The sequence below is a fragment of the Amyelois transitella genome, chromosome 29, assembly GCF_032362555.1.
Source record: "Amyelois transitella isolate CPQ chromosome 29, ilAmyTran1.1, whole genome shotgun sequence".
In the NCBI taxonomy this organism is placed as follows: Eukaryota; Metazoa; Arthropoda; class Insecta; order Lepidoptera; family Pyralidae; genus Amyelois; species Amyelois transitella.
The window spans coordinates 2693277-2712116 of record NC_083532.1 but is presented as its reverse complement, the minus strand read 5'-3'; the positions used below and the strand labels follow the sequence as shown (position 1 = coordinate 2712116).

Genomic DNA, 18840 nt, shown 5'->3' with positions numbered 1-18840 from the left:
AGACTGATCGGCCACGTTCAGCTATTTGGCTTATTGATAGTATTGAGATCCAAATAGTGACAGGTTGCTAGCCCATCGCCTAAAAAAAGAATCCCAAGTTTGTAAGCCTATCCCTTAGTCGCCTTTTACGACATCCATGGAAAAGAGATGAAGTGGTTCTATTCTTTTTTGTATTGGTGCCGGAAACCACACGGCACCTATACGTAGACAGAGTCTGTACTATTTTTTTTAATTGGTGTATTCAGCCCCACAAAAAAGGCACTGTTGAATTTAATAATACATTTCCATTCCAGGAGCCATGCGCACACAAGCAGCGCGTGCGCACGCGCCGGCAGTCGGAGGAGGGCTCCCCCGCCACCGTGGAGGTGTTCTCCGGTTTGTACGTCAACGAGGCTGATTCTCCGGACAATGACGAGGTTACTAGCGAAAAGGTAGGTTCTACGGACAACATAATATGTCCTATAATCGTAACAGTAATTCAACAAAACTTAAAAACTTGAATATTTTAGGGCTATCAACTTGTCACTAGTCAAATATCAATTCCATCATTAAGCCTTGTGACCTTTCAGTTACTTTAACAGAGTCAACAGACTCTGTCTACCTCGTAAAGGATAAAGAAGTGATTATTTATATGTATACCCATTGCTACTAATATTCCTTGCCTTGAATACCCAAATATTGCTTCAACGATGGAATAAAAAAAATATACATACATATCATCTCGTCTATATCCCTTGCGGGGTAGACAGAGCCAACAGTCTTGAAAAGACTGAAAGGCCACGTTCAGCTGTTTGGCTTAAAGATAGAATAAAAAATAAATGATAAATTGTAAGTAAAGGGTAGCGTAGTTTTCTGATGGTTATAAATTGATTAATTCGCTATTTGAGACATATTCTTTGAATAAACTTATTCTTCCGAAAGTGCAACAGTTCAACTAATACCTGTACTCTGCCTACCTGAAAGTTAACAACTTAAATTTATGAAAAAAGTAACCTCCATTTTCACATTATTTTTCAGAAAGAAGACGAGATATGCATATCACAACGTAACTTTGCTATAGGAATATGCGTCGCTGGCGTCATCCTTATGATTTGCGTCATAGCAGCCATAGCTTTCATCTTAGCCAGACGTAGGAACCCTAAGACCTACTCCAGAACTGGCAGCTCATTGTACAGCGGCCCTTACACTAACACAGGATACTCTCATACTAGTTAAAAAAAACAACGAATTTTATGAAAAAAAAATAATTAAAAATGTTCACTAGCCCTTAGACTATGAAATGTGATTTTGATTCAAGATTGGTTTGCTTTTAGTAAATTTATTATAAACTTTTAAACTGTTAGTCATATTAAATAATGGTTTCATTTTGAATACATAATATGAACATTGAATTAATGACAATGAACAAAATGGAAAACTGCCATATAGTCCAGTAATGTAGTTCTTTTTTTTATAACAAAAAATAATATGGTTTTACAAATGAACGAATTTAAAATTAAATTAAGCGCAGTTAAGTTTCCAATTTTCATTAATGATTGGATGCAAATATTGATATTTTTATATATCTACAAAATAAAATTGTTGTGTTCATCATCGCAACGAAGTCAATTTAGGAATAGATTTACCAATATAATTTTAAGGTAATGAAAATATATATTTATGTAATTTTGTGATACTTTGTGCATTATATCCGTCCATCCGATTTAGATGTATTTTTTTAAGTATTAATAATGGTTGCCTTGCATTACGTAATAATATTAAACATTGACTGCTGTCGTTTTATTTTTAGGGGTTGTAAAAAAACCTGTGAAATCAGAGTAAGTTTTAAAAAAATATATTTTAGAATATTTAATGTTAAAGTTCAATGTCAATTTATAATAGTCATAATTCAGTAAAATTATACGCCGCAATGTTTCTATGTCAGTTATTCATATTAAACTACAGTTTATTATATCTTTTTTACAGGTTTTTTCTCTGAAAAGGTGGCGGGCAATTTTATTTTCCTATTCAATTTTATTATTATCGTTTAGTTCACTACAAATTTATTTATATTTTACTCTTATTTGTAATTTTAACAGTATTAAGAAGGATAAACCATTTGACTAATGTTTCTCATAATTCTATACTAGTATATCACAAGTAACATAAATACCTATCCATTGTTTTGGATATATATACATTGTTTTGGAAAACTTTATAGTGGACTAAACATTTTTCTTAAGAATTGGATGTGTTGCCATATTTTGTAAGTTAGATTAGACATTTCTGTGCTTCAGCCATTCCGTCCATTTCGGTGCTATTTATATTTTTATGTTCGCTTTTAGGTTGGCCGTGCATAAATATATTATTCAATTTAATTTGAACAAGAAAAGTCTGAGAAAAAAATAATAACAATTCTTTTTTTTTTTTTTTTTGAAAAAAAAAATCTACAACAATCATTTACTTTACCTGGACTATATTTTACTACAATAATGTGAAATATTAAGAGTGATATGACACGCACGGCCGGCCTTGCGCTTGTAAGCTAGTACTATAATTTCGATATTTGTTTCATAACTACCCCATTGTCGTATTCCTAACTATATTACTATGTTTTTAATACAATGGGGTTCTGGAACGATATCGGTCGTATGATGATGTACGATTTTTTAACAAATAAACTGTCTATGAGTATATGTATTTTTTTTTTAATTTAGTTACCTAATCAAGAACAAGAACACTAAAAATCTTCATTAAAAGAAATAGGAAACTCAAAATACTGACGTTATTTCAAACTACGGAACAACTGAATTGATTTATACGATTTATATATATTTTATCGATTAATTTACAACACACATCAAATAGTGAAAGGTTGCTAGACTAAAATTTAATCGACTAAAATCAAATAAAAAACTGTAACCATTATGAATAACGTATAATCTGTCATAAAGCCATTTTACATTATTACAAACTTATACAAAGACGGAAGACTTAAGTAGTGCATTGTAAAAAAAATAGGTTTATGTTTCATACATAGATAAACAATGAAACTGTAATGAATTCATTTACAATAAACTATTTTTTTATCATACAAAAAAAAAACATTAAACCTTACTTACTAAAAATTCAGTCTTAAACTAAATTGATTTTTATTTTATTTACATATATACAAAGACGAGAATCGCACGTATTTAAGTTGCAAAGATACAATAATTGTGTCACTTTGTTGTACAAGTACGTTTACATACACGCCTCTTTTCCGAAAGGGGTAGGCAGAGACCAAATCTACCCACTTGCTCCAATCCCTCTATACTTACTGCATAATTGCTTCATTGACAGTCAATATTTTCATTCGAGCTCGATTAGGATACTCGTACGAAACCTAATTTAAATACTAATTCACTTGATACATTCATTCTCTTTTGGGTACTTCACTCAAAATTCTTGTATTCCCGTTCCTACTACCTAAAACTACCTAAATTTCAGCCACATTTCTTTATATGGATGAGAAAAGTTAAGTAGATTGACTCTCATTTCTTCATAGTCACACATTGAGATAAGTAATTTTCAACTACATTTCTCCACAAGGCAGTATTAAGATGTTTAGTAGCAATCTGCGTGTCTTAATTAAGGTTGAGGACCCCTAATGCGGTAACGCGTTATATATTTGTACGACGCTTGCTTACTAAGAAATATAACACATATATATCTTCATAAGGCAACACTGATAAAAGTCAATTTCAGCTTTCATTTCTCTATAAGGTAAAGTTAAGAAAAGTAATTCTCGGCGTGTCCAAGTTAAAGATGGGTGTCCTAAAATCATTAAGACTTCATCAATCTGCACGAAGCTTTCTCAATTCTATCAAGATTACTTCAAAAGCCAACACTAAGTGTGACAAAAAGTGAAGTAAATCGATGCACATTACTTGATAAGACACGTTAAGTAGCGTTTAACACGTCCAACTTAAGGCGAGGTGACCTTAATGTGGTAACGCGTCGTCCATCTGTACGGTCATGAGGGAGTCTTCTGGGTGGACCTCTAGGACTGCTTCCGTACCGTCGTTGAAAGGGAATGACACGCTGCCGTCAATGACTAGACCTGGAATGATGCAACAATTTATTATACGTCAAGTTTTTATACACTCTCTGTCTATTATATTTGTCTTTTGGTATGTTTTTATTATTCACAGTTTAATCGATTACGGGGTGGAAAGGGCCAAAAGGTATACCCCGCGGGCTTTTCTCCAGAGACGTAAAGACGTAACCAGGATTTACGACAGAAAGAGAAAAAAATGTAGCTTTCGTAGTGGCGGTGCGTCTGGCAGCAAAGAAAAAACAAATGTTCACCTTCTTGTGCTACCCTTTCTTTGTAGATTGTAAAAGTTAATCAAGGGAAAGGCTTGGAATTCTTCTTTTAGGCGATGGGCAAGGAACCTCTCATTATGCGAATCTCAATTATTCATTAATCTAACCGTGGCCTCTCAGTCTTATCGAGACTGTTGGCCCTGTCTTCTCTATATTGGATATACATACATACATATGGTCAGTCACGTCTATATCCCTTGCGGGGTAGACAGAGCCAACAGTCTTGAAAAGACTGAATGGCCACGTTCAGCTATTTGGCGATTGATTATGTGTGTAATAATAAATTACCTGCGTCTGTGCAGTGTGACTTGACTTTGATAGAGGTAGCTTTATCCCTTACTCTAAGCCCTCTGGGCGCGGGCCACTCTTCAAACGTTATGTATTCTCGGACGCTGTACGCCAAGTGCTGAGAATCTGAAACGAGATAAAATAAATTAACATTTCACTACACTTGTCCAACTTGACGTCGTAAGCTTAAGTGAGCACTGAAATTCAGTGAGCCTCACTAAGCTTCACTAATTTTTATTAAATGTAATACGCAAACGTTTAATTATTGTAATTTAATTTATTTGACGTCAACCAATGTTGTGAAACTAAAAGTTTTGACAATTATTAAGCGATATGAAGTTTCTTATAATAATGAATAAAAATTTTGAATTTTGAATTCTAATTTGTATGGAGCAAACATAAGTGTCTAGTGTGGTGTCCAACATGACGTTACAGTATTCAGTGAACTTCACTAACCTTCACGAAAGTAACTTTGAATCTATTTAATAATATTTTTCAATAATTACCTGCAGCAAACATGAGTTTCTGATTGTATCTCTCGGCCACTTCCCTGGCTTTTACAAGTGTGTCCAAATGGACGATACAGTTTTCAGTGAACTTCACTAACCTTCACTAAAGTAACTTTGAATCTATTTAATGATATTTTTCAATAATTACCTGCAGCAAACATGAGTTTCTGATTGTATCTCTCGGCCACTTCCCTGGCTTTCTCCAGTGTGGTGTCCAACTTGACGTTGTAATCTTCACTGAGGATCTTCATCAGCTCCAAGACCGAGTGGGTGCGGAGGCAGTTGATGCTGAAATCATAAATCTATTAACACATTTTCTTGAAAGTTAATTTAGATATAAGTGAGATTTTGATGAGTTGAGATTTAAAATTCACATATTTCAAAATTGTAGTTTTCTGTTTAACGAATTTTAATAATCAACTCGAGAGTTATATAATTATGCGTGCAATGACAAATTTCGATAATAAAATTTAAATGAGTATTTTTATATCAAATACTTTTTTTGTACCAAAAAAACAACCCGTGTGCCGTGCGGTTCATGGCATCAATATAAAAAAGAATATGACCACTCAAACTCTTTCCCATGGATGTCGTTGTCGATGAAAGGCGACAAAAGGATAGGGTTTATAAACTTGGCATTCTTCTTACAGGCGATGTGCTAGCAACCTGTCACTATTTGAATCTAAATTATATCATTAAGCCTAACAGCTGAACATGGCCTGTCAGTCTTTCAAGACTGCTGGCTCTGTTTACCCCGCAAGTGATATAGACGTGATTATATGAATGATGAAATGAAAAACAATCACAATTATCTTTGAAATATAGGGGGTCTGTTTTATATGCCCCTGACTGTACAGTTATCCGTATATAAAGTTACCCGGCATGGAACTCTACGACACCGTAATAGAGGCGAATTTACGACGAATTTCGAAATTCGACGAATTTAGTTTCAATACTTGCTGTTGATTGTACATAGATGTCGCCACAGTTACCTGAAATGCCAAGAGGTGCTTCCGGTTCCGGTAGTGACGCACAAACCGGAACTCTTCGTGTGCGTCCACTGGCCGTTGTCAATCTGCAGCCGGAGGAGTGAAACTCGCGACGTCACGCTCTCGCCTATAAACACCTGGTGAAGAGTGAAAGAGATGATTGTATACTTTGTAACTTACATACATACATATGGTCACGTCAATATCCCTTGCGGGATAGACAGAGCCAACAGTCTTGAAAAGACTGATAGGCCACGTTTTATTTATTTATTTATATATTTATGTACAACAAGAAAAATTAGCAAAAAACTTAAAATAAAGAGAAATTCAGTACAAGGGCACTACTTATTTCTAGAGAAATTTCTTCCAGCAGGCCCACGACAGGAAAGTGTAAAGAAAGGCATTGGCTTGTGTACATACCTAATATTTAATATATAAACTTACATAAACTTACTGATATTAATAGACCTAAAACATATTATCATAAAGTTATAAATATCAAATAAATATACGAGTATTAAATAAATAAACATACATGAATACAATATAATATAATATAAATACAATATAAATGAATAGTGGATGCATCACGACGACAACGACAGGTAGTGTTCTGTCACTCCCCTCTTAAAACCTGATAAGGATTTACTATCACGTACGTCTGGCGGCAAACAATTCCACAATTTGACGTTCAGCTATTTGGCTTAATGATAGAATTGAGATTCAAATAGTGACAGGTTGCTAGCCCATCGCCTAAAAGAGGAATCCCAAGTTTTTAAGCCTATCCCTTAGTCGCCTTTTACGACATCCATGGGAAAGAGATGGAGTGGTCCTATTCTTTTTTGTATTGGTGCTGGGAACCACACGGCACTACAAACGCGGCAGCGAACCTGAGCAGGGGACCCCACACTGCGCGGCCGACACATCAACACGTGTGCATAGTGAAGTCATAAAATTTTGTAAATATATATGTAAAGAAATGTGAAAACGTGATTGTATATATATATATATATATATATATATATATATATATATATATACATATGTATCTGAAATGTGGATGAAGCGAAGGAAATATGCAGAGATCGTGGCAAGTGGAAAGAGGTAGTCTGCCTACCCCTCCGGGAAAGAGGCGTGATTTTATGTATGTATGTATGTATATGTATCTGAAATAACGTTAAAAAAAAACCAAAATAACCAATTCAAGGATGGATCATGATATCTGAATAAAATAAAATTAATTCTCACCTCATTCAGCGCTAAAAATGGCAACACCTTCGTAGACTTCGAAGATTCAGGTGTGGGGGGAGCGGGGCAGCAGCATTCCTCCTCGGGGTCGTCGTGCCTGTTTGACACTGGGGGGTATCTGTAAGGAAATCTTATATATAAAATTCTCGTGTCACAATGTCTCCGTACTCCTCCGAAACGGCTTTACCGATTTTAACCAAATTTTGCATGCATATTCAGTAGGTCTGAGAATCGGCTAACATCTATTTTTCATACCCCTAAGTGTTAAGGGTTGTCTACCCTTAACATTTTTTTAACTAGAAATTACTTAAAAATTATTATTTATATGGCAAAACAACGTTTGTATAACATTATAAAGGTTTACAATGTACCTACTCTGTTTTGGATAATAGACAAGTTTGAGTAATAATTTGTAGATGAAGTGCTATACTGTATTATCTGTTATATGTTTGTACATACATACATACAATACCGCTGCGTTACAGAAGCCGTCAATGACATGCAATAGTTCTAAATACATAATTTAATAGCAAATGATTTTAAACTTTGGTAATTCTTTCCGAACGTGGCCTTTCAAGTTTTTGAATACTGTCTCTTTCGTCTCTGTCTACCCCGCCAGGGATAAAAACGTAATTATATGTTATATTATATTATAAGTGAATTTTAAAAATAGTATCTTATGTTGAAACGCGAATTTTTAACTATATGCATACCAAATTTCATTCGAATCGGTCTAGCGGTTTAGCTGCCAAACCGGAAATGAGAGATAGAGAGGAAGACTTTCACATTTATAATACAAGTAAGGAATTATCTCAAGGTACTACGTACGTTCGGGTCGAATTTTTTTAAACATTTGCTTTCTTTATATACATACATAGGTATATATGGTCACGTCTATATCCCTTGTGGGGTAGGCAGAGCCAACAGTCTGGAAAAGACTGATAGGCCACACTCAGCTATTTGGCTTAATGATAGAATTGAGATTCAAATAGTGACAGGTTGCTAGCCCATCGCCTAAAAAAAGAATCGCAAGTTTGTAAGCCTATCCCTTAGTCGCCTTTTACGACATCCATTGGAAAGAGATGGAGTGGTCCTATTCTTTTTTGTACTGGTGCCGGGAACCACACGGCATATGTTTCTTTTTTTGTCTCATATGTAACTAGCGACCCGCCCCGGCTTCGCACAGGTGCAAAATTATAAATGTTATTATACATAAAAACCTTCCTCTTGAATCACTCTACCTGTTACAAAAAACCACATCAAAATCCGTTGCGTAATTTTAAAGATTTAAGCATACGGACAAACATACTAAAATAGCGACTTTGTTTTATACTATGTAGTGAAGAAATTTAATGTCATATAAATAAATAAATATATACGGGACAAATTACACAGATTGAGTTAGCCTCGAAGTAAGTTCGAGACTTGTGTTACGAGATACTAACTCAACGATACTATATTTTATAATAAATACTTATATAGATAAACATCCAAGACCCAGGCCAATCAGAAAAAGTTCTTTTCTCATCATGCCCTGGCCGGGATTCGAACCCGGGACCTCCAGTGTCACAGACAAGCGTACAACCGCTGCGCCACAGGGGCCGTGGTTGGTGAGACTTACCTACAATAATGCAACGTGTGTAAATCTACCGGCGTTATCTTGTCCAGCAACTTGGGCACGCTGGAAACGGTCGTCCGTATCCTGGTGCGGCGCATCCATCTGAAACGACCCTGGAATCAATCAATCAATCAATATTATATTTATTAACTAAACAAAAATCATCATGGCTATAATCATATTTTGACAAATGATATATAGACATTTTTTTTTGTTTTCTGTTAGACAAATTTTAGTAATATTAACTCGTTTGAAACTAAAGAAAATGAATATTTTTTTTGACTACTACCTAAGCATTTTTTTCCATTACCTTATGTATCAAACAATTAACTAGCGATTATTATTTTTTAATCAAATTATTATCGTATCTTGATCAAATTAAGGACGTCCTGGTAAAGGATCAGGTCAAGAGTACCCGAAACCGCTGCAGAGAGTTATGAATGTGGATGAAGCGAAGGAAGTATGCAGAGATCGTGGCAAGTGTAAAGATGTAGTCTCTGCCTACCCCTCCGGGAAAGAGGCGTGATTTTTTATATGTATGTATGTATTTTATTTTTAAATTTAAATATGATATTTATTTCAACCAGTTAGCCGTAGGTATATATATATATATATAACCGTATATATATGTACGTATATATATATATAATCTCTGAATGATAACGTACCTCCTTTAAAGCGTGAAGCGCACCCTTGACGTCGTTGGAGCACCACGTGGGCAAGCAAAGCCGGCCGACGGACTTGTGCGGGGCGCTGTTGAAGCCTATCACTGGTTTGCTGAAACATCATTTAATGTATTTAAAAAAAAAACAGGTCAAGTTTGACAGCTTTGTTAAGTGCATCACAGATTAAATATATTTTTTTTTTGTTTTTTTTTTTTTGCTTTGATACAAACATACAAATATATAAATTCTCAATAACAACTAATTGATAAAATTCATTTTTAATAGTTCTTTGTACTTGCTAAATCAAACAAATGAAAAAACATCGTACCAGAGACATTAAAACTTCAAACCTCCTTGGTCTATGCCTCTGCTGTAATACCTGTTATTTACAGCAGCCAAAGTGACGTGAGGGGTGTCGTCTGAACCATAGAGCAGGTATATAAAGCTATCATTAGGCCTGTGCTATTTAGCCTTTTTAAGTTAAGAACGCTAAATTAAAAATAAAAACACTCACTTATGATCTCGCACTCTGGACGCAGCCAACAGAAAGGTACCGTCACCCCCGCAAGGAACGACGACGTCGCACCAGTTTATAAGTTCCTCGTTGTATGTTAGTCTGTCACAGAAAATAATCGATAAATTAATATTGCAATATATTAATTGGCTCCTTTGCTAACTAGCTTTATTTCTACTACTATATTATGTTTGTAGCTGTTGGTCTTCCTATTAAAAATAAAATAAAATATATTAAATAACGGTCAGATCTTGCCTTTTTCCCGAAGGGGTAGGGAAACACTGCATCTTTCCACTTGACAAGATACCTGAACACTTCTTTTGTTTCATCTTAAATTAAGTATTAAATTCAAAAGTTTGCTCTGTCTACCACGTAAGGGATAAAGACGTGATTGTTTGAACATTTTACATACTACCTACGGCATTCGTAAAGAGCATGATGTATCATTGACGTACAGCTGATATTTTTGTTATCAAAAAGTTTGTATCTTTAAGTATTAAAAACAATGACTTTTACTGATAAATAAAAAAAATATTATTTTAATGACGTAGTTTCACCAAATTTTTTCCCAACATTTGGATGTCTGCATTCTTACTAACTCATGTTCTTCTTCCTGACATTTGATTTGAGTCCGCTTTTCACTGCGGCCTTCAGAAAATATTGATTTATTTATTTAAAACTTAATTGCACAAAACAAAAATGTACAAAACGCGGACTTAATGCCGTTTGTCATTCTCTACCAGTCAACCAGCTGACCAAACAGAAAAAACTTCAAGTTGGTGGTGCGATAAAGTGCACATGCATACTGAAAAATACATAAATTACGAAAAAAAAATGCATAAATACATACAAGATACATAATATACATTATAAATACAATATCAAATTAGGATGAACCATTATTGATCTGCCATGATTTATTGGTAAGCAGAAAGGATTTGAATCGTGTATCATGCTTTTAAAGTCGGGCACTTTAACCGTACGACCGCCGTCACAAATAATTACGTCATAAATCATATGATTTTCATGACCACCGTCCATGAATTAAAGCAAATGTTTATTATAATCTGTTTGATAAGAAATAATTGTTCATCACGTTTCGGCATATCATATAAATTAACGTTACCGACTGATAACGTTAATTTTACTTGTAGTCGTACGATTACTAGTCATATATCGAGTTCAAGTAAAGTCTTCTTCTTCTTCTCCCCCCATTTTATCCCGGTTACTTCCTCGCCACTCTGGAGAGGAGAACATGGTCCGCTTGACCTTAGATCAGGTCAGGTTTTTCACACGAAATGATTACCATCTGACCTCCACAACCTTTGCAGGGGAACCTCTCATTATTAGATCATGGTTCAGTTGTCTGAATGTGCAGGTTTCCTCACGATGTTTTCCCACACCGTAAGAGCATTGGTTAGCACTCAAACTAATGTTTATTACTCAGTAAACGGCCTCTGTGGCTCAGCGGTAGTACGCTTGTCTGTGACACCGGAGGTCCCGGGTTCGAATCCCGGTCAGGGCATGATGAGAAAAGAACTTTTTCTGATTGTCCTGGGTCTTGGATGTTTATCTATATAAGTATTTATTATAAAATATAGTATCGTTGAGTTAGTATCTCGTAACACAAGTTTCGAACTTACTTCGAGGCTAACTCAATCAGTGTAATTTGTCCCGTATATAAAAAAAAAAAAATAAAAAAAAAAAATAAAAAAAAAAAAAAAAAAAAAGTAAAAAATCATATCAGAGGTAGGATTTGAACCGGAACCACACATATTACTTACGCATTTTAACTGTTCCACCATCGACGCTCTTTTGGAGTTCAAATTAATTTTAAATAATAAACATAGCAGAAGTTGATGTTATTGAAGAAAATGCTGCAGCGCAATTTGTTACCGCGTCTTTTATTATACGCTTTGGAAGCGGCAATAACTAAGTTTTTAGTAATTTATTTGACGTCAAAAGATATAACAATTATTAAATAATGTTTGAAATGTCCCTTAATAATGAATAAAAAAAAATATTGAATTTGAATTATAAATAATATGACTTATTACGTTTATTCACCCCAAATCGCCGATTTTTCAAGGTTATCAATCTACGGTTAGATAAGGGCGTGCAAACAAACATGCAATGACTTATTAATATGTACTGGTTGATGACACACCTTCAGCGTCAATATGTTTATCAAATTTGGCGACCGAAGACGCAAATCGATGTAGATACGCCATCAATAGCTGGTAGATTGAACAACTATAATCCGTTGATAAGTAATGGTTAAATGGTGCCGTATAGGACCACTCCATCTCTTTCCCATGAATTTCGTAAAAGGCGAATAAGGGATAGGCTTACAAACTTGAGATTCTTCTTCTTTTAGGCGATGGGCTAGCAACCTGTCACTATTCGAATCTCAATTCTATCTTAAAGCCAAATAGCTGAACGTGGCCTATCAGTCCGCTCAAGACTGTTGGCTCTGTCTACCCCGCAAGGGATATAGACGTGATTATATGTATGTATGTTTTTATGTTAAAGGTGAGGTCAGATGGGAGTCGCTTTGTGTAAAAACCTGACTTACTTAATACAGAATCATGGTCAAAAGCGCACCTAGGGCTCGGGATGTACCGGGACTAAAGCCAGGAAGTACTTACATTGAATTGAATGTCAAAAAATGCGCGCAAGGTATACTTACATGTATATCTTTCGTTCTAATTAATTACTTTTGTAAAAAGAGAATCGATATTCTCCTTATTTGAAGTCGGTCAAAATTTCTAAGTCTAACAAACAGTTTAATGAAAAGCGCATCAAAATCGGTTCAGCGAAACGCGAGATAATCGCGGACATAACATACTTATAGGTCAGACTGATAAGATAACCATCTTTTTTAGGGGTGATCAACTTTTCCTTATACTCGTATTTATACGAATGAAACAAAAAATCAAGTCTAAATAAAACATGGAACATAAGATTATATTATATAAGTTACAGAAATAAACAAACTTAATCGTTAGTAGAAAAATCTGATATAATATACATTAAATATTTCATCCAGGTTAATGGAGCACAAAATTAAATGTTGTTATTTTTCTGATAAGGTCCAAAATTGAATAAACATTGCCTTGGAAGTGGTGAAGTTAGTCTTATCACAGTAATTACAAAGTTCAAATCTCAGTGTTTTACCATAAAACCACATCCGCCAACATAGGGTTGTCATTATTTTGTGGAAAAAAATTTAGGGTTCGTGAGTTCGAAGTTCACGGTGACTTTTTACAGTTAGCAGGTAGGTATTAGAACAGCAATCTAGATTATATATCTCTTGGAATATATACTCAGATACAAAGAGCTGTCATATATGTTGTCATTGATTAGGAATCACAAAAAAAAGTCACACAAATAACGTTAATGTTTTTCTCACATTCAGTTAAACGTTTTACCTCTTAGATGATCCAATTTTTGTGCCGTTCAAAGACCTACAAACAAGATTGATTTGTCAAAACAATTTCATGGCATATTCTCATCGCAATGGAGTTTGTCTTTTTGCGTCTTTTTTCTCCTTAGGAAGGAGCCCGGAATCCGCTTTTGATTCAGAAGTATAATAATTAGGTCAAAAGTACCCGAAACCGCCGATCTTGCATGAAGAGAGTTATGAATGTGGATGACGCGAAGGAAGTATGCAGAGATCGTGGCAAGTGGAAAGATGTAGTCTCTGCTTACCCCTGTATAGGATATTTCGTTGTTTCCTCTCACCTGCTAGCCATCTCGACCTGCAGCCCCATCTCCCTCAAACTCCTCGCCACTCCCTCTTCAAACGCCTTCTGTTCGCTGTGAGTCTGCTTCATTGCTTCAAAATCGGATCCACGCTTTCGTATTATTCTCTCCAATTCTTTGTCTGTTATATTCTCTCGGCTGTATCTGGAATTAAAAAAAAAAAATTAAAAAAAAAAAACCGACAGAAAACATTAAAAGCTAAAATTAATTGAAATGTAATTAACAATACGCCGTACCTGGGCGATTGGTGGGTGGGTATCTTACCTATCTAGTGACATAAGTTTCTGTAGCCGTTGCCCGGCGCGCGCGCACCACAAGAAGTATGTGTATATTGTGTGCAATCTATCAGTTATTGACACATACATTTAATAAGCATATTGTTTTGGTAGGCATGCCTCCTTTTTTCAAGTCGGCTAATAATAAGACTTTGCCAACAGAAGCAGGGTGAATAAATGTTTGTTTATGACAATATACAGCTGCGACACGAAGCTTCGGGTCCGAAAGAAATTCGGGGTTTAAAGTAATTATCATGTCATTTCAGGTTACATACATACATATGGTCACGTCTATATCCCTTGAGGGGTAGACAGAGCCAACAATCTTGAAAAGACTGATAAGCCACGCTCAGCTATTCAAATATCAGATATATATCAGAGATTCAAATAGTGACAGGTTGCTAGCCCATTGCGTAAAAAAGAATCCCAAGTTTGTAAGACTATCCCTTAGTCGCCTTTTACGACATCCACAGGAAAGAGATGGAGTGGTCCTATTCTTTTTTGTACTGGTGCCGGGAACCACACGGCACAATTCAGGTTATTACGGTCATTTCAGGTTAAATGGCAGTAAAGTATGTGTGGTCGGGGAAGAATGACTGTAAGAACAAAGCTGAAGGGAAACTGCATTCAACAGGGATGTAATATAAAATGTGCGTGACAATATTAATATTAGTACGGTGGAGTACCACAATAATAGGGAGCCTTTGGCTTTTACCACAGTGTTAAATGTTTAACATAAACATATCAATAATGTAATTAACACCATATTGCAAAACAATATGCACAATAACCTTATATAACTCTTATGTTTATATACTAGAGAGCGCTGGCGGTTCTGCCCGCGTGTAACCAAAAATCCCAATATCTCCTGTACCCGTGGGAATTCCCAAAAATCCTCTCTTGACAGACGTCTCCTAGCTACAATCAAAATTACTGGCAAATTTCATCTCAGATAAAGGGGAACCCTAAAAACTGCATCAGAATGCTATCAACAAGAAATTATTACTTAGGTCAGTATTCGTTCCGGTTATTACCGCCTCAGAAATACTGGAACGAATACATATCTGATATGTTTATCAAGTGTTGCTGCTCCCGTGTCATAACAAGGAATGATTTATTTGATGCCGGAATATTTTGAAAGCTTAGATATAGATGATATACTAGACAACGCACTTGGCATTGCCCGCGTTATGACCGATTTCGGCCCCCAAAGAAAGAAAAAAAGAGAGGAAGAATAAACTCACTTTTCGTACTCATATCGAGTGACTTTTGACACAATAAGACACTTCTCCATTTTCAACTTGGGCTTCTCATCCTTGGACGTGGTGCTGCCTCGTCTGGACGTCGTTCTTGGCATGATGGACTCCAATTCTTTGGGTTTGTGGATGCCTGAAATATAAAGAGGAATCTTTAAAAAGTGCCACCGCTCTTTCATGGATTTCGTTAAAAGCGGCTAAAAGGGAATAGGCACATTTAGCTAGTGCAGATTTGGAATTCACGCCAGGAGGGATGTATGTAATGTAAATATATAAAAAAAAACAAATAATTATATATTATCAGGTAAATTGAGTTCACAATTCTTAAGGTGGTGTTGAAGCCTACTTTTAAGTTATATTATGCTTGTACCTACTGGTAACCATATGTTTGTATGTGAAGTTCTAACTATGTGTATGTGAAAATAACAAAATACCATAATGTCACGCTTCGCAAACTATTTTTTTTATATATGTATTTAAACCTTCATATGCCCTAAATAAATGGGTATTACAAGTAAATAGCTTTCAGTGAAAATAAAATATATTATTTAGGTACAAAAAAAGTTAACTTAGCCAATTGTATAGCGCATCCGGTCTGTGGTAAGATAGTTAACCAGCAGATAATTCTAGGGTTAATCTCGAGCCAAGAAAGCAGTTATTTTAATCTTTATTTGTTGACATTCAATAATGAATGGAACTTTCCTACTGATAACGAGTTATAAATAGATTTGTATGTTTATAACGCATGTTTTGAACGGGGCATGCCTGAATTTTTTTACCGACTTCAAAAAAGGTTACTTTATGTATATGAAATATCTCTGGTATTTATTTATAAACAGATTTAAAAAATAACTAAAGCCACTATCACTTCAACATCTCTACATATTGTGTATGTGCAAATCTCAAAAAGTTGTGGTTGGTTGTGTCTGTTTGAAATGTTGTAAAGAGAGTTTTCTGAGGAAGGTTAATATCTTTAAAACAGGTGCAAAGCCGGGGGTCGGTAGTTTTAATAAATAAAGATATAAATGTGCAATATGGGTCCAACCAAAAACTGATAATATAATTTTTTACCTAAGTATTCAAAGTGACCCAATTTTCATGAAATTTGGACCATTGGATTCTTTTCTCTAACTGGTTTATGTAACAATAAAACCAATTAATACATTTACACGCTTCTCTTGTTAATTCACTTTTAGAAAACATGCTGGGCAAGAATTCAAGTGAACTTTCATCGGGTGGAACCACTTGTAACGTGTTGTGATTAAAGATTATAATGTAAATAGGAAATAACTTGTAGATAATGATTATTAATCTAATATACAATGTTTGATAAAGCTATCATAATGAAAACAGCAAAACAAACCCTTAATTGCATAGTTGTTTTGACAGCTTAACATTTCTAATCAATAATGATGTAAGCATGCATCTTACATAATATTGTAGTGTTTTCCTCCACCATGGTCTTCATATTACTTATTTTTTAACTGACTTCATAAAGGAGGAGATTCTCAATTTGGCCATTTTTTTTGTAGGTACACAATGTACAAATATAGGTATGCTACATAAAGGTATGCGTAAGCATATGAGTGTCTATGTAAGTAGTGGTGGCTGCGCCCACCTAATAAGTTTTTGATTTAGTCGCTTATATACAGAGTTAAGTATAACACGTTTATTATTATAAATTATCCCATAGTCGGAATTCCCTTCGCACTTGCTCCAGAAATGGATGTAGTTACTAACTACTAAGATTTGAAAGCATCTTATGTAAATTATTAAAAAATTAATGATAAACGGTATAATGAATTATTTTTTTCAATATAAGTTGAACACGGTTTCATTCTGTGTTCTGGGTTCAGAACATAGAACATAACCAGTTACCCATACAGGTTGTAAAAAGCTTAAAATTGTACTGATTATACGAAACAAGTTTATTCAGTATCAGTTTACAAAAAAATGTGCTGGACTCCAAAAGGTTTCCCTATGGTATGGGAGAGAGATTAGCATTCTCAACCATTGACAACAAGCAATGCAATTAATTACATTCAAGGGCTCATACACAAAACTGTGATGCGTTGAATCTGTGAGCTTAACACCTTTTACGATCCATGTAGACCTAGTTTTAGAAATACATTCAGTAGGGTAGTAATGGTCGCTGACTGGCAATTAACATTTAAATGTCATTAAAAATACAACAAACAAACATTACAATATTATTGTTAGGTCACATTGAACCTTTAACATGGGTGTATTACTTGCCACAGGATAAAATATTTCGGTAGAGAAAACATTCTTAAAGGTTAGGTTCTAAGTCTATGATTAAGTATTAAGTTCTACAATATACCATTATGTAAAGAGTTGATAAACATAAGAATGCCGGCACTGAAATGATCGAACAAATTGGCTTAATAGATAAAAATTGGCGACAATATACTTACGGCGAATGCCTCTCGCTATAGATACTGAGAAGTTGTTCAAAACAGACATTTTTATGTTTCACACAGAACTTTTCAGGTTATGTTAAGTCCACAATTAGATTCTCATAGAAATTAATTAGATTATCTGCTATTCGACACACACAACACACTCCGAGGAATTTATAGATAAGTGCGTATCGCAGTAACTATCATCAAATCAAACTGAGAGTGATACAAGTATGACCGTATAATTAGACCCGCAAAATATCAAGATAAGCAACCCAAGAATTAATTAGAGGCGTGGCGGTTATATAGGTTGTGAATTGTCGCCATTTAAGCAGCAACTGATAAGCTATCATAAAAATAGATTTCGCACTGCACCGTCAAGACGAACACAAAAGTTCACAAAACGACAACAACCTCGGCCAGCTGACGATTACACACTATGACATTGACAGATTTGTCGACATTTTGTTATCTGTGACTTTGATGCTGACATTTAAAATAGGCATTGAAAACAACCTTTTCGTTTCTCTTCAAGCCATGCCATTAGCAAAATCACCGAAAGTCCGGTGGAAGCCATAATAATAGAAAAGAAAGAAACCTGTTGGTTTTATTGTATATTAACGCTTCAGACGCAGCGTAGACTAAACACTCATCCTTCAGGCCTGGCGTTAGTCTTGCCTTGTTTTCCAAAGCCCGAGCCGGTTATAAATGCATCTTGGGCTCTGGAGACCTGGTCCGACTCGCATCTGACCTTGGCATGGGGAACATGCCAGTTGCGGGATGTGCACCTTACGAGCATCAGTCAGCTAGCAAGCTAAAACATAATGTCGTCCGTAATAGCTGACGCATTGCAGGTTGAAATGGCACTCTATGAATGGCTCAACTTTTGTGACATACAAAAAATTTTTACTTCACCTATTCCATCATACACCTTCCATCAGACAGA

General features: G+C 35.1%; 2 protein-coding genes across 2 annotated transcripts in view; one reads left to right on the top strand and one right to left on the bottom strand.

Annotated features, from left to right (window-relative positions):
- The window catches only part of LOC106129482 (uncharacterized), a 43093-nt gene extending 40418 nt beyond the window's left edge, over positions 1–2675 (top strand). Inside the window, exons 9-10 of the mRNA XM_013328051.2 lie at positions 294–431; positions 1018–2675. Coding sequence (XP_013183505.2) covers positions 294–431; positions 1018–1215 — 336 coding nt within the window. The 3' untranslated portion in view covers positions 1216–2675. The remainder of the gene's footprint in view (positions 1–293; positions 432–1017) is intronic.
- Positions 2676–2902: 227 nt separating this feature from the next.
- On the bottom strand, positions 2903–18317 carry LOC106129505 (NAD kinase 2, mitochondrial). Its single transcript, XM_013328092.2, has 11 exons — positions 17910–18317; positions 15463–15607; positions 13923–14087; positions 10179–10280; positions 9668–9776; positions 9003–9112; positions 7382–7499; positions 6137–6270; positions 5293–5432; positions 4636–4761; positions 2903–4081 (listed from the first exon to the last, which is right to left on the bottom strand). Exons 1-11 carry the CDS (start codon positions 17956–17958, stop codon positions 3963–3965), a joined length of 1317 nt encoding a protein of 438 aa, XP_013183546.1. The 5' UTR covers positions 17959–18317; the 3' UTR covers positions 2903–3962.
- Between the last annotated feature and the right edge of the window lie 523 nt (positions 18318–18840).

Excerpts from the sequence above, each read along its gene's own strand:
- LOC106129505 (XM_013328092.2), bottom strand. The coding sequence starts at position 17,958 with ATGTCTGTTTTGAACAACTTCTCAGTATCTATAGCGAGAGGCATTCGC. Across the intron at positions 14,088-15,462 it reads ACTCGATATGAGTACGAAAA|ATACAGCCGAGAGAATATAA; the intron begins GTGAGTTTATTC and ends TTTTAATTCCAG. Across the intron at positions 9,113-9,667 it reads CGCTTCACGCTTTAAAGGAG|GGTCGTTTCAGATGGATGCG; the intron begins GTACGTTATCAT and ends GATTGATTCCAG.